This window comes from Aethalodelphis obliquidens, unplaced genomic scaffold (genome assembly GCF_003676395.1).
Source record: "Aethalodelphis obliquidens isolate GAN/ISIS:26980383/991018 unplaced genomic scaffold, ASM367639v1 scaffold4, whole genome shotgun sequence".
NCBI lineage: Eukaryota > Metazoa > Chordata > Mammalia > Artiodactyla > Delphinidae > Aethalodelphis > Aethalodelphis obliquidens.
In genome coordinates, this window is record NW_020837948.1 from 84,898,152 (window position 1) to 84,922,033 (window position 23,882).

Below are 23,882 nucleotides of genomic sequence, written 5' to 3' on the forward strand. Positions count from 1 at the left end.
GTGCACCTCGGTTTCCTCAACTGTAAAATGGGTTATCTTGAGGATTACATGAGATTACGCGTATATAACCTGGCATATTACAGAAATTCCATAAACATTTATTCATTCTGTTCTTTGGAAGCCATTAAGTATTACACAAATTAAAAATGTTACCATTTTCACTGCTGTAGTCTTCATTTCCCTGAGATAAACACAAACCTCATTTCAAAACATGTCCTAATACGTGATAGATGTTAAGGGCAAAGAAGAGTTAAAAGTGCGACAAAAATGTAAGACATACTATATTTTCATAATAATTATTATTATAGTATATTATTATTATTATACTTTACTGCTTCCATTACTTTGCTACATTACATTTTGCCTGAACCATGGAGAAAAAAATAAATATAACTTCTACGGAGCAATTCAACATTCAAACCAGTCAGCGAAGAAACACCCCTATACTCCATTCCTCGCCTCCAGTGAGTCAGTCTCCAGGGAGAGAGGTGATTTTTCAATCTCCAGTCACGTCTAATTGTGAAGTCAATTATCATGAAGTCTAATCAATTAGCATTAAGTCTAATTAGCATAAAGCATCGTTGTACCCTGCCTGCTTCCAAGTCCTTCTTTCCATACATATCCTGGCAGGGTTCAGAGAGGCCATGTAAGAGAGGGGGCTCAGCATTCTTCCATTATATCTGACAGATTCCTACCGTATCTGGATACAGCCCACTTGTCATTTGCAAAGATTCCCAAGAAGTGTCTTGTTGCATAGATTTATTCATCGAGGTAGTTATAAGTGTCGCCGCACACATTTGAATCACCTTATTACTTGGCAACTCTGCAAGACCTACATGTCGACCATGAAAATTGTCTACACAGCAGACACAGGAACTGATGAAATTAGTCCCATTAGAGAGCTCTAGCCCTGCATAAAAAAAGAAGAAGAAAAGAGGGGGCAAGAAAGGGTGATAAGACGAGGTAATTTTACTCTAGGTAAGACCATTGAAAAGATCAAAAGGTAGGCAGTACTGGAAAAACTAGCTCTATGTCTGTTATCTCCTCAACCCTCCCTTGTGTTTTTCTCATCTTTGTATGTGCTAATGGTTGAAAATTGCCTATTTTTGATTAATGAATACTTATGAAGTCCCCTTAAGTGTTAGCGAATTTTTAAAAATCAATAACATACCGCATCTCATGTGTTTTTTCTCCAGGTAGTCATGTGAATTCTCGACCCTGACCACACATTCGAATGACCCAGAAAGCTTTAAAAACTACTGATGCAGGGCCCCATCCCAGATCAATAATTAGTGTCAGGTGGGAGCGGTCAGGCACCAGTGTTTTTTCACAAGTCCCCAAGTCATTCTATTGTGCAACCAGTGTTTTAAAAGCCGCTGTGATGTCCCCATTTTCCGGTAATTCCAAAATATCCTGCCCTTTCCACAAGTCCTGAAGAACATAAAAGTGAGGGGAAAAAATTCTTTCCGATGGGTTTAGAGCAAGTTATTCCATCTCAGACTCTATCTTGCTGACAGGTGTGTTTCTGAGATAAAGAGACCATATCCTTCTGGAAGATATTGGAAAGGCCTTAGGGAGGGTACCTGGATTCTTCAAAATGACCCACTATACCTGTTAAAAAAAGCCAGGTTTGTAAATGCATTTTGCACTTTGCCCATGCGGAAATAACCCACACAGCTCATCCTCAGACTGGAACATCTACGTCTGTGCCTCCATTTCTGGTCGGTGCAATTCTTTTACTAATTTTGAGTTTCTGCCTCTATGGGAATCATCCACAGACCTTTTTTTCCCCAAACTACACAGTCTCTTATCATCCCTTCCAGAGTCTCCCAAAATGAAAACCACCGGAGTCTTCTGTTTGCTTGGTTTTTTTTTTTTTTTCAACACAGTACTGCTGCTAATCTCAGCTGTTTAGCATTCACAGGCCCCTTGCCTGAAGGTACAATTGATAAGTCTATTCTTGGCCAAAACAGTAAGCCCAAGTTATGAAATGACTCTCCTCTGATTGGACTTTGGCACCCAGGAAGCCCAATCTGACAAAAGTTCTAAGCAAAAACAAACAATAATTGTTCCCCAGTCCTTTGCAAATAAATGTCTTCCAGGAACCATCTGGCCATTCCACTCGGAGCTGCCTAGCTAGAGCAGATGTCTACCAGCCGGAGGTTCGCCTTTGCAATATGCGTTTTAGAAATAAGTCTGCTGAGAGCGGGGCCCACTCCCAGGTGAGTCGCTTTTCCCTTTGTCTCTGGAATTTCCCTGTAGGCGTCGATATTTCAGAGTTTGCTTTAGTAGCAGAGCAGCAAAGCAGGTAAAACATTTTCACGCACATCGAGACATAGAGCCCCAGAATTTAAACTTTGAAAAAGAGTGAGAAAAAGCCTGAGTGTGTCTTTCAGAGTCTTCTGAGGATACCTGCTGCTGTTTCCAGGGATTTCTTTTAAACAAGGTATTCAAGTGTGAAGGCTGAGATAGTCTTCAAATACTGGACTTAGGAAACAAAGTTGGTTTTTACTAGAGTATAATAAACCTGGGTATATCAGTATCTAAGGTCTGAGAAGTTTAAATTTAAGGCAATAAATCTTTCCCTCACTCTGCCTCAGTGTCTAACACTCTTAACTATTGGCTACATCCTCCTTTTGCCCCACATCAGGCAAAGGTTAAGCATTTTGCTTCTCCTCCGTGACATCCCAAGTTGTATCCAGAGGCACACGTTTTGTCCTTAGGTTTAGGGTGGTATTTTCTTCCATTCGAGGAGAATCACCATGGTGCAGACCTGTTGGCCAGGCTTCCAGGAAAGACACTTTCTCTTCTTACGCTCTGATCCTAATTGGGAACATGAAGCCCACACCAAGCCCATCCAGGAGATAAACCAACCAGACAAGGTGTGCTCACTGACTGTCTACACTGTACCCAGAGTGGCTGGAGAACCCACAGTCCTGTGTCATCTGATACAGCATGATCTCATCCGGTGATGGTATTAAAATATTCTGGCCTTTGACAATATAGCTGGGGGAAATTATCTACCCAAACACTGTCCCTCTGCCTGCTGTGACTGTGACCTGTATCTAATTTCCCTTTGGTCAGTTGACTCTCGGTTTCACCAAATTCTATTTTGGACGCTAATGTCCATCTCAGGCACATTTTTGCCAGCCTCCCGACTGCAGTGGAGGCTGCCATTCCGCCTGGACCCCACCAGGCATGTGGTTTGCTCACAGGGTTGCATCTTCTAGGAGGGGGCACACAGAGGCACTCTACGGACCAGCCAGAGCTTGGGTGAAGTGCTCCGCCAGGGTTTCCTTCATCCCATCACTTCCTCTTCCCACATTATTTAAGAAGCATTGTTCTAGGGCTTCCCTGGTGGCACAGTGGTTGAGAGTCTGCCTGCCGATGCAGGGGACACGGGTTCGTGCCCCGTTCCGGGAAGATCCCACATGCCACGGAGCGGCTGGACCCGTAAGCCATGGCCGCTGAGCCTGTGCGTCCAGAGCCTGTGCTCCGCAACGGGAGAGGCCACAACAGTGAGAGGCCCACGTACTGCAAAAAAAAAAAAAAAAGAAGTATTGTTCTATTCAGAAAATATTTGCATTTACTGGGCATCGGGTACAAAGGGGATCTGGGAAGGCAGTTACTGAAAGTGGCTTTAGCCCTCTTGTAATTACCCTGACCCTTTCTTAAGTTAAAAAAGTAATTTAAAAACCCGAATTCCTGGATTGTGACTTGCTCGTCAGAAAATGAGAGGCCATGAGGAAGGCTTCCGCCGCTTTGAAGTTTGGACCCCCTGGGTCCTGGCCACCCTCATCTGTTTCAGGGAGGACCAGAAAGCCCCCTTGGCTGCCCCCCAGCTCTGAGCAGCTGCACCTCTGGCTGGGATTTGGCTGCAATCACTCTCACTGCCATGCCCTCGGGAGTGTGGTAGGGTTGTCCCGCTCCAAACACTCTGTGCTCTGCCCTTTGATACGGGGTTGAGGTCAAACAGAGTGTTCAGACCAGCCATGAAGCAGGACACACAGTTCAGCCACAGAACTGAGGTTTGCAAATGATTTTAGTATACAGATCAGAATGAAGCATTCCTCTGGAACCAGCCTTCCCAAGCTCAGGTTAGCCTTCCCAAGCTCAGGTTGAGGCGCCAATACTTACTGACCAACTGTATAAATCTGGACAACCTCTACGAACTGTTACTCAACATCTCTGTACCTTGGTTCTTCCTCTGTAAGATGGTGACCGTATTCATTTCCTAGTACCACAAACTGGGTGTCTTCAAAGAACGGAAATTTATCGTCTCACAGTTCTGGAGGCTACAAGTCTGAAATCAAGGTGTCAGCAGGACCACGCTCGCTCTGAAATTCTCGTGGGGGATCCTTCCTAGTCTATGGTGGTGGCCAGCAATCTTTCACATTCCTAGGCTTGCAGCTACATCATTCTGATCTCTGCCTCTGTTATCACATGGCCATCCTCACATCCTCTCCTGTCTGTGCATGTCTGTCTGGCTCCAGATTTCCCCTTTTCAGAAGGACACCAGTCATACTGGATTAGGGTCCATCGTAATGAGCTCATTTTAACTTGATGACCTCTGTAAAGACCCTCTTTCCAAATGAAGTCACATACTGAGGTACAAGGTATAGAACTTCAACATATCTTTTTGAGAGAACACAATTCAGCCCATAACAATGTCAAGGAAAGTCCCTACCTAATAAGGTTCTACGTGAACATTAAATCTTTATACATGTTATACACTTACAACATGTGTGCTTGGCACGCTGTAAGAACTGAATAAATGTGAAGTATTCCTTAAAATAATAACCTTGCTATTCCTTTCACTTTGATATGCTTTCTGGTTTAGGATAGGAGGGGATGGAATTACAGCTAGCCTTTGGGGGAGAGCACATGGCCACAGACATTGTATCTTAAGCCATTGCTACAATGAGCTATTGCAACTGCTGAACAGTTGGGGATTTCCAACAATCACTTGTTTGCAAACACAAGCATGCCCATGAGACTAGGTCATGAGGGGACATCATCTCTTATGTCTCTCAAGGTAGAATAGAAATGTGAAAAAACAAAAGCAAAAACAAACCCTGTACAAGTAGAGTAACAGCTCATAATATAGGTTCCAGAGTCAGGCAGTTGGGTTTGAGTTTGAGGTCCACAATTTACTAGCTGTGTGACCCTAAGCAAATTCCTTAACTTCTCTAAATCTGTTCCTAGCACCTGCACAATAGGAATAAAAATGTGACCTGCTGTGAAATCCCCGAGATAATAAATGCAATGTGCTTAGCACAGTGACAGGCAAGCTGGCTGTGAGTATAGCTATCGTTAGTTTCTTCCTTTTCATTTGTAAATAACAAAATATTTACCTGGTTCAAGGGTCAAAAAATATAACAAGTATATATTGAGAAGTCTTAATTTCCCTACTCCTAGCTTTTCATGAGATTTGTGTTATATGTAAAGTACTTAGATCACTCCCCGTCTCCCACCTCACCCTTTCCCCACAGGGAATACCCTTTATTAATTTCCTGTATCTTTCCAGTATGTCTTTATGTGGATTAAAGCATGGAGCTAACTATAATCTTCCTCTTCCTCTTTCTTTCATAAAAGGTATCATATCATATATACTATCTTGTACTTTGCTTTTCTTCTTTTTGCTTTGCAATATATCCTTGAGACCTTTCTGTATCAGTAGAAAAGGAACTTCTTCTTTCTCCTCACAAATGATTAATTTTCCATTGTCTGGATATGCAGTTCAGATAACCACTTTTATTAACGAACATTTGGGTTGTTTCCAGTTTTGTATTATAAGCCATGTTGCAATGAATATCCTTATTCACATATCATTTTGCAAATGGATAATTGTACCTGAGGATTAATTCCGAGAAGTGATATAACTGGATCAAAAGGTATCGGCTTCAAGCTTTTGCTGAAATTGCCCCACAGTCCCGTGGGTGGGTATTATTTTACACTTTCGCCAGCAGAGTGTAAGAGTGCTTGTTTCTCCAAAGCTTTGCCAATGGGAGCTCTAGGCCAACAGCTTGATATTTGCCAACCTCATAGGTGAAAAATGGTATCTTTGAATAGTTTTAATTTGCCTTTCTCTTAATCAGGTTACACATCTTGTCATAAGTTTAAAGGCTATATGTATTTTGGGGGACAGTGAACGATCTATATTCTTTGCCCATTTTCCTATTGAGTCTCTTGTCTTTCACTTAGAGATTTCTATGATGACTTAGTATATTAGTCCTTTTTCTCTGGTATGAATTACAAACGTCTTTCCCAGTTTGTCATTCATTTTCTGGCTGCATATGTGGGCGTTTATAGTTGTCATATTTATTTTATTCTTCGTTTTCTAATAGTTAAGAAATTCTAGACTGGGAGTTAGAAATCCAGAGAGTAGCTGAGTAGGTCACCTCTGGAGAGAAACTGCCTGGGTTTGAATCCCAACTCTGCCACCAAGTAGCTGCTGTGTAATCTGAGAAAAATTACTCACCATTTCTGTGGCTTAGTTTCTCATCTTTCAAGAATGATAATACTAGTAGAAGATATCTCATAACGCTGATGTAAAAAGTTAAATGAGATAATGAATATAAAAGTTTAGAAGAGATCCTGACGTAAACTAAGCACTCAGAAATGCTAGAAATTATCATTCAATTTATTTTAATCAAACTTAACAATCAGGAAAAATACCCAAACACTCACTAAAGTTGGAAATAACTATTAAATTGAAAATGTCCAGGGAATTCTCTGGCTGTCCAGAGAATGGTTAGGACTCCATGCTTTCACTGTGGAGGGCATGGGGTTTGATCCCTAGTTGGCAAACTAAGATCCCACAAGCCACACAGTGCGGCCAAAAAAAAAAAAAAAAAAACCAGAATTGAAAATATCCAAGACGTCAGTTTTTTTTCTCCTTCTTTGGTTGTATCCATCTGTGTTTTTAATATCCATATTTAATATAAGTTAACAGATATTTGTTTATGAATTATTATTGGCCAAGTATGGTCTTTTTTATTCACCCATTTAATACAGGAAATATTTATTGTTTGCAACGTGGGCTGGACATTGCTTCAGGAGCTGTAGTGTAATACAGAGCATGTAATTACCAAGGGTCTCTGCCCTCAGTGAGCTTACAGACTAGAGGAGAATATCAACAAGTAAATGGCAACTGCAATTCAACCAAGTTCTCTGAGTGAGGCCTGTGATGCTAAGGGCAACACGCTCCCCTGAGCCTAACCACTCACTTGTGCACTGGCTTCATCTGCTCCAGCCTCATTAAGGACTTTGCTCTTTTAATTCTGACCCCTCTCCTGCATTATCAGTATCTCCCTTTGTACCAAATCATTCCCATCAGCTTGCAGACATGTTGTAACATTTCCTTTAAATGTTTGCTCTGTCCTCAGACTTACAACACACCCACTCACTTCCAGCCTCATGGTGTGAAATATCGCTTATATTCTGACATCCCTCAAATTTATATCTATGATGCTGATCTCTTTCCTGAGCCCAGTGTCCAATTACTTAGTCAACATCTCTTCTTGAAAATGTAACAAGCATCCCAAACTTAACATGTCCAGAACATACCTATTGATTTCTCTGCCCATCCTCATCCAACCTGCACTACTACTCAACAAGTTACTCACATAAAAACTGGGGAACAATACTTGACTCCTCTATTTGTGTCATTGCCACATGCAATGTAACTGCAGGTGCTGTTGGCCTTACCTCGAAAATATGTCCCAAATCTACCCACTTCTCCCTGTCTCCACTGTGACCATTTTAGCCCAATTCACTATCCTTTCTGCCCTGCATCCACTCTTGTCCACTCCCCAATAGTCAACTCTCCACCCAAAAACCAGGGAAAGCTTTTGAAAATGTAAATCTAAGTGTTACTGTTGCTCTCATATTCCTCTAAGGATTCCCATCAAGCTCCGAATCAAATCCAACTTCCTCACTACAGCCTACAAGGCATGAGCTGCTGCTGCCTGTTCCTCCAGATGCACCTCACTCTCCTTTGTGGTCACTCTGCTCTGTTTGCTGTGCCTCCAACATGCCACCTCAGGGCCTTAGCACTTACTTTCCCCTAGCTTACAACAATCTTCTCCCAGATCCTTGCATAGATTCTCTCTGATATCATTCAGATACTTAATCAAACAGCACCTCCCTGTTCTGGTTATTTTTACTGTGTAACAAATCATTACAAAACAGTAGCTTAAAATAAGACCAATTATTTCTTTGGTTCTTGAAGCAGGGCGTTGGCTGGGCTCAGTTGGGCGGTTGTCATGGGTCTCTCACATGGATGCAGGCAGATGGTGGCTGTGTCTGAGGTCATCATGACAACTTCTTCACTCACGTCTGTCACCTGGGCTGGGAAGACCCAAACAACTGGGGGACTAGAGCAACTGAGTCTCCCTAGGAATCTCTCGTGTGTGTGTGTGTGTGTGTGTGTGCTCTCCACATGGTGGACTCAGGGTAGCTAGCTTCATACGTAGTGGTGAAAGGCTCCCAGAGCAAGTGTCTATAGATAAACCAGCATGGGCTTCTCTAACCTAGACTTAAAAGGCATGCAGGCTCTCTTCCACTGCATTCTACTCCTCAAAAGCATTAACAAAGACCCTACCAGCCTCAAAAGGGGGATGCATAGACCCCATCTTTGATGAGCCTAATTTCAAAGAATTTGTGAACACGTTTGTAAAGCACCACACCTGCTCTGAGAGGGTCCTGTCACCACTCTCTATAAGAAACACCCAGCCCTGTGGGGCTCCAGTGCAGCCCTATGGCACTTTTTGTCCCCTTACCCTGGTTTATTTTCCTTCACAGCTCACATGTCTTAACTGATACTGCATGTTGTATTTCTTAGTATACTCTTTTATTGTATCTCACCCACTGGAGCGCAGGCTCCGTGATGGTCAGGATGTCGCCTTGTGGCCCCAGTTACCAGAACAATTCGTGACATAGAGCAGACCCTCCATAAATGTTACTGAATGTTGGCTCATTGGAAGCACATGAGAGAAGCTCTTGACTAAGACTTGGGAAACCAGAAAAGTCCTGAAATTTTAGAGTGTTGGCCACTGCTGTTATATTATCTCTTCACCTTGATGAATTGCAGGAGCTAAACAAACTGGCAGATCCATGGGTTAAGGATGCAGTCTTAATTAGCTTCTATTTCTCCACTCAAAGGAGTCACATTGTCTTATTTATTGACAAAAAGGTTCCTTCCTACAGCAGGTGTTTTCCTGCCTGGGCCCACCACAAAGTGTCCCGGGGTGTGAACTGCTCCTGAGGTTTTCTTTATCTAAAGTTGGAAAACTCTCTTCATGGCAGGGTGATGGGACCAGGTGTACATCAATGGCTCTTCATTCAATGCATTTCTGGCCCAGAGTTAGACCTCCTGCCATGTTGATGTGCATCACTTTGATCTAGGAAATGACTTTCAAGCTGAGATTGAAACACTTGGAAATAGGCTTTACTTGATAAACACATTTCATCTACGAATCCAGAAAGTGCTTCACAAATACTTCTCCACTCAGCCTAATAGCTCAGCAGGGTGAAAGGCAGGTGGTAAGCATTGTACATACACAGTCTTTGAGCTACAAAAGATTGTCTGTCTAGTGAGTCAAAGGGGCTGGGGAGGGGGTACTGGGCTCAGAAGGAGCTATCCAAGATCACTCACCCTCTTTCTTAATATTTATGGAATGCATTCATTTCAATAACATATTCCCCTTGCATAATCTATTATTTCCTCTTAATAATTGCCTCAAGTCCTGCCTTTATTTTGCCTCTAAATATCCAGGTACCTGGTGCAGCGAAGGCAAAACATCCAGGTGTTCCCACAATTTTCAATTTATTTTTGCCTAATTTGACAACATTTAGGTGTAAGCTTCAAAAATATATCCAGGCAAGAGCCAGATTGTCCAATTGCTGTGCTTTACCTGGAGCTGCTATATTTTAAAAATGTATTCTTAAATAAAAATGTAAATACATTCTTTAAAAATATATTCTGCTATATTTTAAATATATTCTTATTAACTTAATGTGTCTCCAAATGTCTACAAATCATCAGACTATTACATCCAGCAATTATTGGATAAGCCATGACCCTTTAGATTATTTCAAAGAGAATTTGAGTTGGTTGGTGGGGGGGGAAGGCAGCACAGGAGAGAGAGCAAAATTGCAGTGAACTAGGAGTGGAGAGACATAGATTCTAAATCCAGTTTTGCTACCAACTGTCCAACTTTGAATAATTAGCATAATTCTCTGTTTTTAGTTTCCCACCTATAAAGTATAATACCTACAAAATTTACCCTCAGTGGTAGAATAAAGGTTTAATGAGAAAATGAGCTTTGGAAATTATCTAGTAAAACTAGTAGAAAACATAGGTATTGCTTAATCAAAAAACTTTTATGAGTGTTATGGGCTAAACTGTGTCCCTCCAAAATTTAAATGTTGAACTTCCAAACCCCAGACTTCAGAATGTGACTGCATTGGGGGTCATTGGGGCAGGCCCTAATCCAATACAACTGGTGTCTTTGAAAGAAGAGTAACTTTGAACACAGACATGTACTGAGGAAAGACCAAATGAAGACGCAGGAAGAAGATTGTCATCTGCAAGTCAAGAAGAGAGGCCTCAGAAGGGACCAACCCCACAGACACCTTGACCTCAGACTTCTAGCCTTCAGAATTGTGAGAAAATAAATTTCTGTTGTTTAAGCCTGTGATGCCTTGCAAGCAAATGAAAGAATACACCGAGCCTGATATCTAGTGGGGTGTAAGTCCCGCCCTGAGGGCAAGGGTGGGATCTGTGCAGACCTTCCCACAGGACCAGGTTGGATCATTCAGGAAATGAATCTAAATCACAATCTAGGAGGGCAATAGGAGATCAAAGGCGAAGTTCTGGTGCTCTATTCTAAGTCCAAGGTGTGAGTCAAATATGTAAAAAAAAAAAAAAAAAAAAAAGGCGTCCTGAAGTTAGAAGGAAGGGAATTGGTGTGCACATTGTTAATATGGGGCTATTATTAATGTGACGGATGTTAGAGAATCATATACAGGCAGTGTCAGTATCATTGGAGCAGGGTCCTGGTCCCTGATGTGTGAGACAGATGAACAGCCTTTCTGATCGGCCCCCTTCACTGACTGGGCTCTCGGCTTGCCCACCAAAGGACTGTAACTCACTCTGCAGTATTTGCAGTGAGTTTTACCTTCCATACATGATCCCCCAGTCTGTACTGTACTCTCTGAACTAGTTATTCATCGAAGCTGGTCTCAATGGCAGGTGAGAAAGATTTAGGTGTCATACCACAGGTCTATTTAGGGTGTGGTTTCTAGAACCAGTCTCTTTGGGGGAGATGCTGAAACAAAATGCTAACATGATCTTCTAAGTAAGTGATATATACAAAAAGGATAGACAGGGACAGATAATCCAGCTGACGGCAGCAGGCCTAACTAATACTGGAAAAACTAGATCCACAGATTGCAAAGATCCATGGGGACACTAATAGGCAAAGCCTAGAGTAATTCCTAAAACCAATGATAAAGCAGCTCAGTGATTCAGGTCAGTGGCAACCTCAAGCTTGGGTTATGTGATGAAATGGGCACCCCCATACTTGAATTCCACCCCTTCAGATTTCATGGATACCCACCAGATGGTGCCGAGAAGTTTTCCTCAACATTGTGTGAACACGAGAATCACCTGGCCTACTTTTTAAGAACATTGATGCCTGAAGCCCATCCTCAGAAAGCTTGATTTAATTCGTGTGGAATGGGGAATCTCAATCTTACAGTTCCTATTTTTACTCTCTGAGGATTATGATATGCAATCAGTAGTGAGACCTGCTGCTATAGGTCATAAAAGTGCATCTGCCATTGCCTCTTGATGAGGCCGGTCAGTTCCAGATGAGGATTTAGTCTGATGGAAAAGTTCTAGCAGCAAATTTCTCAGCCATGTGGTTTCAGATAGATACTAATACTCAAACCTCCATGAAATCAGTTTCTTCAAGGAGTTTTGGCAGCTTGTCTAATACGTTTTTAACCTGCACTTTTAGAAGATTGAAGCTCATCAAGCCTTCTGATTTTCTGAATGATGTAGGCAAGGGTCAGGCTTACAGAAATGGTATCTCCAGTCATTAGGGTTGCCTAATGACAAGCAAGTCTTGCAAAAATATGATATGAGTGGTCCACCAGGAGATGATAACCTAGAGAAATACAGACCTAGGTCTGTCCTAGACCACACGATCAAGAACTTTCTTCCTCTTCATGCACTTAGTTTTTCATTTATTCGTTCGTAAAGCATTTACTGAGCACCTACTATGTTCCAGACACTTGATATGTAAGCTGAGCAAGATTGAAAATTTCCTTAACTCACTGATATTTTTACCTAGAACATAAGATCTGTTAGTTTGGGGATCACAGTTTCTGTCTTATTTTGTTTTGTTGTTTTGCATACCATTGTATCCTCAAAGCCTAGAAAATAATAGACAGTAAATATCTGATGAGTGAATAAATGAGTGAATAAATAAATTAAATTAAACATGTCATTGCAAAGGCACTTATGTTATAGGGAAGAACAAGATGTTATAAGAATATGTACGTAGAAAAGTAAATTACATGAGGGGTTAGGGAAGATTTTCTGTAAAAAAAAAAATATGTTGAAGATGAGATCAGTGTGGTGAATAGGAAACAGTAGGTTTAAAGGCCTGAGGCTGTGAGAAAATGTAGCTTATCTTGGGCATTTCAAGTTCGGCATGGCTGGGGGAAAAGTGAAGGTGAAGAATTAGGAAGAAGACGGGCCATGTAGAGAGCTCTGGACCATGTGTGTTAGTTTCCTGTAGCAGCTGTAACAAATGACCACATGTTAGTGGCTTAAACAACACAGATTTATTATCTTACAGTTGTATAGGTCAGGCATCTGAAATGGGTCTCACTGGCCTAAAATCAAGGCTCTGGCAGGGCTACGGTCCTTTCTGGAGGCTCTAGGGGAGAATCTATTCCCCTGCCTCTTCCAGCTTCTAGAGGCTGCCTGCATTCCTTGGTGAAACTCCTTCTGTCTTCAGAGCCAGCAAGAGTGGATGGAGTCCATTTTCATGCTTTGAATTTCTCCTGCCACTTCTGTCTGCACATCTCTCTGAACCACTCTTCTCCTTTTAAGAGCTTGCATAATTGGAATGGGCTCATCCAGGTAAAATACAGAATAATTTCCTCTTAATCACACGCTCAGAGTCCCTTTTTCCATGTAAAGTAACATATTCACAGATTCTGGGGATTAAGACACAGATGTTTTGGGGGGTCATTACTCTGCCTACCATATCATGTTAGAAAGTTTGGACTTTATCCTCAGAACAGAGAGAAGCTACTGAAGAGTTTCAGTAGGGGAATGAATGATAAGCTTTGCATTTTTAAAAGATCGCTCTGGGGGCTTCCCTGGTGACGCAGTGGTTGAGAGTCTGCCTGCTAATGCAGGGGACACGGGTTCGAGTCCTGGTCTGGGAGGATCCCACATGCCGCAGAGCAACTGGGCCCGTGGGCCACAACTACTGAGCCTGCGTGTCTGGAGCCTGTGCTCTGCAACGAGAGAAGCCGCGATGGTGAGAGGCTCGCGCACCGCAATGAAGAGTGGACCCCGCTTGCCACAACTAGAGAAAGCCCTTGCACAGAAACGAAGACCCAACACAGCCAAAAAAAATAAATTAAATAAATTAAAAGAATGCTCAACATTTAAAAAAAAAAAAGATCGCTCTGGGCGATTTAGGGAAACAGGATTAGAAAAAAATGACTGTCATCTAGGAGAGATGAAATGTTAGTGTAGACCAGAGAAGTGTCTGGAAGAGATGAAGGGTGGAAGGATTTGAGAGTCATTTATGACTGTAAAGAACAGATTTTAGTGGTTGATTCGATATGGGGGATGAGCTTTGATAAGACAAGTACCACCCTAGTCTGGTTAGGGTGACTGCATAAATGGAGACACTGTTTACCAAGACAATAAATACAGGAGGAGAAGCCTTGAGAGAAGAGGAAAAAGAATGGATTTGTCTGGGGATACATTAAATTCGTGAGGCATGAAGACATTTAAGTGCAGATGTCCAACTGGGAGTTATATCCAAGGGTTTAAAATTCAGAAGAGATGTCTGGCCTGCAGACTTAGCTCTGGGTGTCATTAACATATACATGGAAACCAAAGCCCTGGGAAAAGTGTAGAAAGAAAAAGAAAAGAGATCCAAGGACAGGAGCTTGAGGAAAAACAGCATTTCTGAGACTGTCAAAGGAGAAGGAGCCTGAACAGGAGAGTAGGAGAACAGGATGCAGGGGAAAGAAGCAATAAAAGGGGTCTAATGTCATTCAGTCCAAGGGAAGAGATTATTTTAAAGAGCAAGAGTGGTCAACCGTATTGACAGCTGTGAAGCAGTTGATAAGATAAGAACTGAGGGAAACCACGGAGCCGGCCACTTGAAGTCATTGCTGACTATGGCAAGAGCGATGACCTTGGGTCAGGAGGGTTGAGCTGTAATTGGAAGGTAAGGAACGAGAAACCAGGGTGCAAACTACTTTTTCCAGAAAGTTGGCCTAAAAAAGATGAGAGAATTTTGGAGGTAGCTAAAAGGAGGAGATGAGACTTGTTTTTATTTTGGAAGAGAGAGAAACAGAAATATGTTTATAGCAATTCCTTTGAGTGTCATTGTGAAGGGTGGGAGGGAGGTGGGGTAGCTTGAAGGAAATGTAAAGTTCAGGAAGAGTATTCTATTTGTTCATTCCTTAGTTTGTTTATGTTTAATGTCAAAGACTTGAACACATTGTATTACAAATGGCAAGGAGCTGGTTGTAAGGGAGAGGTTTAAATGGAGGAGAATCTCGGTTATCAAGAGCTCAAAGACATGCTGGGATCTAGAGTTTTAGGGGAGGGATGGGCCTTACCATCCCTCTGAAATAAGAGGCTGCACCAGAAAAAGGATAGGTGCCCGTTCGGGGAAAATGGGGCAGGAAGTTGATAAGATTCTTGTTTCATGGCTTCTGTTTTTGGATTTCTTTCTGTCACTGAATAAGATAGTAATCCAAGGGGATGCTGCAACTACAAGAGATCCAAATGGTGAACCAAGAGAGATAGAACAGTTCAAAGCCAGAAGAGCACAGCTGGGGGTGGGAGGGAAGGTTAGAAGTGCCAAAAAGTATACCTTGAAATTCAGAAAGATGAGGAATAAGTCCAGATACGGACTGTGAAACGGGAAGTTCGCACATACAGAATCTAGGGACAGGAGAGCTTGATTTATGAGGTGCTTACCACAGGAACGGCTGGGTGCGCTGGCTTAAATTTGCAAGAAAACCCAGCAACTTGAGGCTTTGCCGGACTCTCTGGGGGGTACAAAGTGAAACAAGGCTTCTAGCTTCAATGAATCTGTACACTAGTTGGAAATATAAGATTAATCAGAGAAGAACACATAGCCGGATGACTTGCTAGTTTTCTTCATCACCATCATCATTATTGTTGTTGTTGTTAGGGCGAAGGTTAAATTACAATGCAGTACAAGAATTAAACAAAAAGTTGAGTTGAAAATACAAAATAGCACGTGATCAAGTGTCAAAATGCGAGATGGAAGAAAAGGATAAATACTGTGGTTCAGAAGGGGGAAAGGAGTAAATAAAATTGAACGGGTTTGTGAAGACTTTTTAGAAAGAAGCACACACGATGGTCATTATAAGCTGGTGTGTTTTATTGTCTTAGTTATGACTTGGAGCCCGTGGAAAGCAGTGGCACGTCATTGCCCATAGACTGCAAGATGAGCTCCTGGAGCAGTTGGTCCAACTGTGACCCTTGCCTCAAACAAATGGTAAGCATTCGTTGCCATTCCCCACTGATGTCCCCAAGTGGAAACTGTACTGCCAGCATCTCCAGGAAAATGACTATGAGGCAGGGAGGGCCCCAGCTGAGTTCCAAACCCAGAAGGAAAGGGAAATACCTAAATGGATGAGACTAACCTTGCTGGGAAACCTGAGTGTGGCACAGTGACTAAATGAGTATTGGGAGGAACCATATTCTATAGAAGAGCCCGCCAACCCCACCATGTGAGTTGTTCCTTCAAGTGACATCGGGCTTCTATCTTAAAACCTTTGACTCAGCTGGGTTTGGAGGGCTGCAGTGGTGTGGATGCAGTTTTAGATCAGAATCCCTTCTTGGCCTTAGAAACGCTAACATTTCCAGCTGTTCCTGGGCAGTTTCGCTCAAGGAGCATTGAGAACTTTGGACAATTTAACGGGCAAAAGTGCGTGGACGCTGTAGGAGATAGACGTCAGTGCGTGCCCACGGAGACCTGCAATGACCCTGAGGATGACTGTGAAAATGACTTTCGATGCCATACAGGTAATTCTCCCGTTGCCTAGTGTGGGTTTCGATGTCCCCTCATGAGCGAAAAGAAGAGAAATGTGCTTCCAGACGCTCATGCTTCCAAGCATGAAAAGGGGCTGAGAAAAGGGCCATCTATATAGTCTATACAAAAAATTCAAATACAGGTGTGGTCCCTCCCCTCTATCATTAAAGTATGTTTGATAACTTAAGGAAAAGAGAGAGAATTTGGCCTGAGAGACACGGTGTCTTTCTGTCTTTCCTGATTTTGATTGCAGGCACATGCATAAAGAGGCGACTTCTGTGTAATGGTGACAATGACTGCGGAGACTTTTCAGATGAGGATGACTGTGAAAGTGACCCTCGTCCTCCCTGCCGCAACAAAGTGGTGGAAGAGTCGGAGCTGGCACGGACAGCAGGCTACGGGTCTGTACCCCACGTGGTAGAGGGTTTGAGCTGGTACAAAGAGTAGCCTTGAGTCTGTATTCTGTTTGAATTACATTTGAGCATGAAAGAAGGTAAATGCTGAATCAGTATCTCAAGATCATTTGGACAAACTGCCTGGCCTCGGTAGGCATCTGTAGAATAGACTAGACCATCAGGATGATAGGTGATTACTTCCGAGTCCAGTAAGAGATGAGAAACCTTGTTTATCAACCTCTGGAAGACCATAGCAATATTGAAATGACATGTTAAAATTTGAAATTGAACTGCCAGTAGTAGGTCTGACAATTCGATTCAAATATTTGTATAGCCAGGAAGCCTGTCTTCTGCTGGAATTTCTCTTGGATATATACCTGGGTAGAAATTCTCTCTCAGGAGATGCCAGCGTTCTGGAGATTACCCAAGAGGAAAAGGACAGAGGAAACAGTTCTGATGCCAGATGGGGCTGGGGTTGGGACTCTGGTTCTCATCAAAGAACTGAAATTTCACTTGTTTCCCACACAAACTATAGGCATTCCAGCAGCAGGGTCAGCTCGGATGAGACGTCTTAGACAGTTTAGAACTTAGAGTTACACAGAATAGAGACCATTTGCAGAGATCTGTGCTCTCAGAGTTGGAAAATAACATAGGCCTGAGGTTCTGTACTGTTCTATTTCATTTAGTTAGAGAACATTCCAGGGATGTCCACAGCAAAGTTTCCATTAGCTGTTCTGATCTGTTTTCAGTAAAGGTACTTTGGGTGGATTTGTTGGCAAATTGTCCCCAACAGAGACACAGGTGTTCCCCCGTCCAGTGGTATATTGACAGCGATGGCACATGGCTGTGTTTCATGGCCTGTAATGCAATGTGTCTCTTCATCCTCATAACCCCAGTGCCTTGTTCATCATAGACACTCAATTAATACTGGTGGGTTGATAAATAGGTGAAATAATTAATTAAAATAAATGCTTCTAAAATACTGTCAATTGCAACAGGTAAGATTGAAACTGGGTCTCTGGAAAGAAATTCAGGCTCAGGACTGGAGTCCTGGGAATGGAAATAAGGAGAGGAAAGAAGATGGGGGTGATGGTAAGATTAAGGCCTGATAGAGGGACTAGGGCAGTGGTTCTCAACCAGAGAGAATTTTCCTCTTGGGGGACATTTGGTCATGTCTGAAAGTTGTCAGTGGCCACGACTGTGGGATATGGAAGTGGGGAGCTTTCCGGGGTGGAGGGGTGAGGGAAAACTACCGACATCCAGTGGGTAGAGACCCTGGATGATGCTACAATGCACAGGACAGCAACATGTCAGGAATGCTGAGGTTGAGAAGAACCCTACACTGAGGAACTGGGCAGTTCCTAAGACAGGACCTGTGTATCAGGTTTGGCTGAAAAAAGAGATGTCTCCTCTCTCTAAGGCAGATGAAACATCCACTTGTTTAATCACCATAGGAAAAAAATTTCAGGATACCAAGAGTCAGACCCCAGATAAAACATTTCACGTATCCTTTATCCCTTCATAAAATCTTATCCTAGCAGAGTCCAAATATAACCCACAGTGCCTTTTCCCAGAGCCTAAAAGTAGGAATCTCGAATCACATGGGATGGTCTTGAGCCCTACACTCAGCAGGGTCTCTTCATATTTGGCAGAAATGGAATGGGGGTTGTCCAAAACCTTATAGCTACAGCGTGCTCCAATGAGTCCTGACTCTTCTTGCTGCTTTCCTCAGGGAGAGACTGTGAGTCCATGGTGAAAGCCCATTACTACTTTACTTGCTTTATTTGGGATCCAAGAAACGGTTTTCTCTCTAATCTAAACAAACAGGCTTGAAGCAGGGCATTACCTGTGTTACGTATGTCTCCTTCTATGCAAATTTACATCTGATTTTATAGGAAAAGGATACAGAAACAGTAGCCCTCTTGGCTGAAAAACAACCATTTGTAATCTATAGGTTTCCTTCGTTCGGGGAAGAGAAAATTTGTTCTATCGCCTTTGCCAGGGAGTTTCATAATGAGGCACACCCGAGAGTGGCCAGGACCCCTTAAATGCCTGCCTTAGCACGGTCAGGGCTGGTGATGACGGACGTCACAGGGCTGAGCCTTCAGGACTAAGTGAGAAAGTGGGGACCCAGCTGTGTGGAAAAGTTGGCTGAGAGGTGGAAAATGAGGTAGACTGTGATAGAATCAGCCCACCAACGGTTTTGATTAAGTCCCCCATTACCATGAGCAGTCACCTATAGCTAACTTAGTCTTTATAACCTATTGTTCTCTGACCGCTTTCATGTGCATAATACTTTGAATTTTTCAAGATCTTTTTGCACATTCCCTCTCTTGGCTTTTCATAAAAATCCTGTGGAGCTGGTTAGGGGTGGTATTACAGTCACCTTATAGATCAGAACTGAGTGAAATAAATAAGGCTATTTGACACATTTGTTGCTAGCAGAACTAAAATCCAAGTTTCCCTGACTGATAGAAACTACGTTTTTTTTTTACCCTGACACCTAACCTTCTCTTTCTCCCCACATGCCCATCAGCACTGAGGTCACTCCCCCTACATCACTACAAAGACCACAGGTCAACTCCCTGACTTCAAAGCAAAAACTAACCTTAGAAGATGAAACTCCTTAAATAGCTATTTATTACCCAAATATTTGAATTAAGAGCATAGAAGAGTAGCATAAATCAGTAACTAAGATTTAGGCTTTGTGACCGCCTGGAGGGGTGGGATAGCGAGGGTGGGAGGGAGGGAGACGCAAGAGGGAAGAGATGTGGGAACAGATGTATATGTATAACTGATTGACTCTGTTATAAAGCAGAAACTAACACGCCATTGTAAAGCAATTATACTCCAATAAAGATGTAAAAAAAAAAGAGATTTAGGAAGAGGTTTCAAAATAACAAGTTTTGTTATGATATTGTTCAATACCATTGATATTACATATTATTTACTATACATCTTCATTATGCTTATATGGGGCTATGGGACTACACCAAAATTGAACTAATAGCAGTAAACATCCTAATCACAGCAACATGCTTCTAAACTGTCCAGTCTGGAAAACCTCAAAAAGTTTTATCAGAAGTAATATACAGTCAGATTCTTTTACACATGAAAGTCACAAGCACTCATAGTAATACATTTATACTTGTTTTCATTTGAAGAACTCTCATTTAAGTTCTCATGCCAGGAGAATTCACCTGTATCACACGTATTTCAGCCTCTTGTCTTGTAGGAATCTGAGACTCTCCACAGGTGTTCTGGGAAATCCCCAACCCATCTTGCATTCACTGAAAAAAATATAAATCCAAACCAGCTGTAAATGATGTGCTATACACAAGGAATGACTTTTGTGTGTGATCTAAGCATAACACCACTTCTGTGGAGGGAGCCTGCTCTTCAGTTCACTTGGTAAATTGGAACTGCCTACGGTTCTAGGTGCAGGTGTGAAAACAGGCATCTCTAAGTGCTGCCAAGGAACACATGCTTTTTATTTCCCAGGCGATGACATTCCATCCATGAGAAGTTTTCATGTTTCTTGGCAGAAAAAAATATTGGCTCATTCTAGACTAGACTGGCTGTCTCTGTAGTAGTGGAACCAAATCAGAAGTTTTGAAACATTTCTTGCTTCACTGTAACTTTCCAGATGGATCTAGCCTACTGGGCAATTTGCTGTTCTGTGAAACAAAAACCTTCAAGCTGGGGTATGTATAGCACAGGGTACAAAGTGACTTTCCAAGGGGGAGATAGGTGAGTTTTATGATAATAGTTTCCTCAAGTAAGTCAAGCCTTGTAAGTCAAGTGGTCTCCGATTCTTTTTACCAACAGCATTGAGTGATGTCCTAATCAATTGTCAGGTAATGGACTATAAAAATAACTTTTAATGATAGACTAGCATGTGTTCTTTTTTTGGGGGGGGGCATAAAACTCAGAAGATCAAAGAATTGAGTGACATTGCTGCGACAAAATTCTTTCTATTCTTATCTACTTATTTATGTGAGTTAAATTTCTCAGCATTTACCTCTATAAAAATGGAAAGTAGAAATAAAATTGGTACTCAGCCCTATCTTTTTCTAGCAATAAGGAATATTCACCCATGGGTACAGTAGCTAATCAATTAATTAGAAAGGAAGCCCCATTCATTTCATTGAGAGATAACTATCCAATAAAATTTTACTTAGATTTATTAACTATTTTTAAATTTTAATATACTGAAATAGACTACTAATAATGGTAAATCAAATCCAGAAGAATTTTTTAAATACTTAGACCTTATGGTCAAAGGATATTTAATGTTTTAAAATTTTCAATTAATACCTTTTTCATACAGAAAAGTGTGAAAAAGTGATCAATTAAAACTTCCAAGCGTAAAACTACATTACATTAGGTTAAAATTCTGGAGCAGAAATGGAATAGAAATATGGATTCAAGTATAAAAGGGGGATAAGGGCATATGGGATATCTCCCTATTGTCCACTCATCTTGCCATGAATCTTAAAACTGCTCTAAGAAATAAGGTCTATTTTTAAAAGAAGAAAGAATCCAAAGGAATACCATAAAACATCCAACTGTTAAACATATATAAACATTGTAGTCACTTGATACCCATCATCACTATAGAATTTATATTCCATTGGATTTATTTTTGAAAGAGGCAAAATAATTATATTTTAAAGCATAAATATTTACAGCTTGCTGAGAAGTTATATCCTTTGCAACTACTTAAACTTAAGAGGGAACATTTTAGATGTCCGACTAAAACTGTTTAAGGAGGCATAGTTTATCAACATTTTTAATAGATTAGACACGCAGGAAAATCTGAAGACCGCTACCCAAAAACATGCCATATACATTTCCACCTGCAGAATTTTGCACCCTCATTCCTTCTGCCCTTCAGGCCCCATCCTTCAAAACCCAAATCAAAACCTACTCCTTCTAAAACCCTTTTGATGACCCTGCCATGGGGACCTCCTCCTCTTGGGAACATTGTACATCACTTACCTGTACTATTCATTTGGCACATGTATATTCGTCCTTGGACTACTGTTTGAAATCGGTAATTATAACCAACCCCTTACCTTGAATATAATTTTAATGAGATCAAGGACTGTATTAACTGTCTTAATATTACCCACTGTTTATTACAAACACTACACTATCCGTAGATATAGTACTCTTAAGAATTCATCACCACTATAAGCAAAGATGAATGTCCTTATTCACTGAACACAAAGAGGTGCAGCGTCTCCGTTAATGAGATATATGGAAGACAAGTTCACTACAAAATAAAGAAAATGTACTTGAGGTCTTGTTTAAGAAAACAACACAGATCATTTGTTTCCAGTATTCTATGTCTTTGTATTGAAACCTTAGTAATATTTTTTAAACTATTGCTCACATGTCTGTAGATGCAGGGATGGGTGAAAAATTAAAGCCAAAATTTTAATCTCCCATCCAGGATAAGAGATTTAAGAAAGTAAACTAGATATATAGTGTTTCTTTTTTCCTCTCTTTTTTATTCGAGTGACTAGGTCTAATTTTTGGCCCTTTATTAGAATTTAGGGCCATAGCGTTTTTCATGAAAAGTATTTTTGGGAGAGCAAAAAAGTGAGAAGGAGTTAATTCTAACTATACAGTCAGCCTTGAGAAAGGTATTCCTGAATCAGTTCCTTAACTTGCCTTTCATTCAAGTTGAGCTATAATGTTCATTTTCTGTGTAGATTCAAAGTTTATTAAGAATGTGCTGTTTATATAAAGATGTTTTTTAACTAACCAACTGGCAATAGGATACTCATCCACTTATTTTCCTTGCATTAGCAATGGGTTTGCAGTAAGTCATCCACACTCTTTGACAAATTGCTCTTGAAACCAACAACCGGCTTTGTAATCCAGCTCATTGGAGTTAGGGATGTGGTCCAGAACAATGGAAGACTTTATGCTTTTGTGCCAAGCTAAGTTATAGATGTGAGGAGCAAACCTCCATTTGGCCCCCCTGCCCTGGGGCCATTTATTCCAGATACAGTCTAGACAGCAATGACTATTTCGCCAATTAGTACTTCACAAAGAATGAACTGCTTCTTTTGCATACATTGGTTTTTGGCCTACGAATCAAAGTAAATACTTTTGGGGCTAAACAAGATTCCTATTTCTGAATTAAAGCTTGCCAAATGAAAATATTTTGCTGGGAGAAAAAAGTAGAACGTTTGAGAATGCCTTGCTGGGTGATGACATTTTAGTGTTCCTCTTGTAAGTATAATAGGAGGAAAATAAGCCTGGAGGGAACAAGGTTCTTGACAATCAATGAGACAGCTGGAGGGAAAGGTTTAAGTTTAAAGAGAATGGAGAGAGAAAGAGCCCCAACGTTGATTCACAGATTAAAAATTATATGCATAAGTTATTCTGCCCCATGAGATGCTCTGTTCTCAAATAATGTAAAGCGGTGGTATTAGCTCACCAAGGGAGGCTAGCTAAGGGTTACATCAGTGGAGTTCCACTCTTGAAGCCAGATGGACCCTTGCTTCCTACTTACTGCATTTCTTTCATTGTGCTCAACGGTGCCCTAGTTGCCTAGAAGAGTTTATAAGACCTTCTTAATATGTACTTCCCGCCCAGGACACAGAGCAGAGGTGACCAGGCTCTTGCTTCTATTCCTGATTATATCCCATCATCACATGGGTGATGGGGACATGAGCTGAAGCTCTCTTCCCCCAGTGACTGAGGGCTGCCTCGTGTTAGCTCCTGGTGTCTCCACGCCTACTGTTACTCTGTTCACTCAGGATCAACGTCTTAGGGATGGATCCCCTCACCACCCCTTTCAACAACGAGTACTACAACGGACTCTGTGACCGAGTTTGGGATGGCAACAGCTTGACGTACTACCGCAGACCCTGGAACGTGGCTTCCCTGGCCTATGAAGTAAGTATCCTCAGAAGAAAACACATTGTTCAGCTTTAGCTGAAAAATTGTTTCCATAAGTTTCCTACTGAAAAATATGAAAACTTCAGTAGAATGAAAATTTAATGTGAACTGACTTAAAGAAGAGGAGATGTAGCTTGGGTCTCTTTAGAAAATATGCAGTAGGGCTTCCCTGGTGGTGCAGTGGTTGATAGTCCGCCTGCCGATGCAGGCGACACGGGTTCGTGCCCCGGTC

At 41.6% G+C, this 23,882-nt stretch overlaps 1 protein-coding gene across 2 annotated transcripts in view; it reads left to right on the plus strand.

The window, feature by feature from the left end:
- The first annotated feature begins 2,115 nt into the window (after positions 1-2,115).
- Positions 2,116-23,882, plus strand: part of C9 (complement C9) — a 60,199-nt gene continuing 38,432 nt past the window's right edge. Inside the window, exons 1-5 of one of the 2 annotated variants that reach the window (XM_027095179.1) lie at positions 2,116-2,222; positions 15,695-15,800; positions 16,186-16,330; positions 16,591-16,738; positions 23,509-23,647. In XM_027095179.1, the coding sequence (XP_026950980.1) occupies positions 2,146-2,222; positions 15,695-15,800; positions 16,186-16,330; positions 16,591-16,738; positions 23,509-23,647 (615 nt within the window). In that variant the 5' untranslated portion in view covers positions 2,116-2,145. The remainder of the gene's footprint in view (positions 2,223-15,694; positions 15,801-16,185; positions 16,331-16,590; positions 16,739-23,508; positions 23,648-23,882) is intronic. The other variant, XM_027095170.1, reaches the window with a different exon arrangement.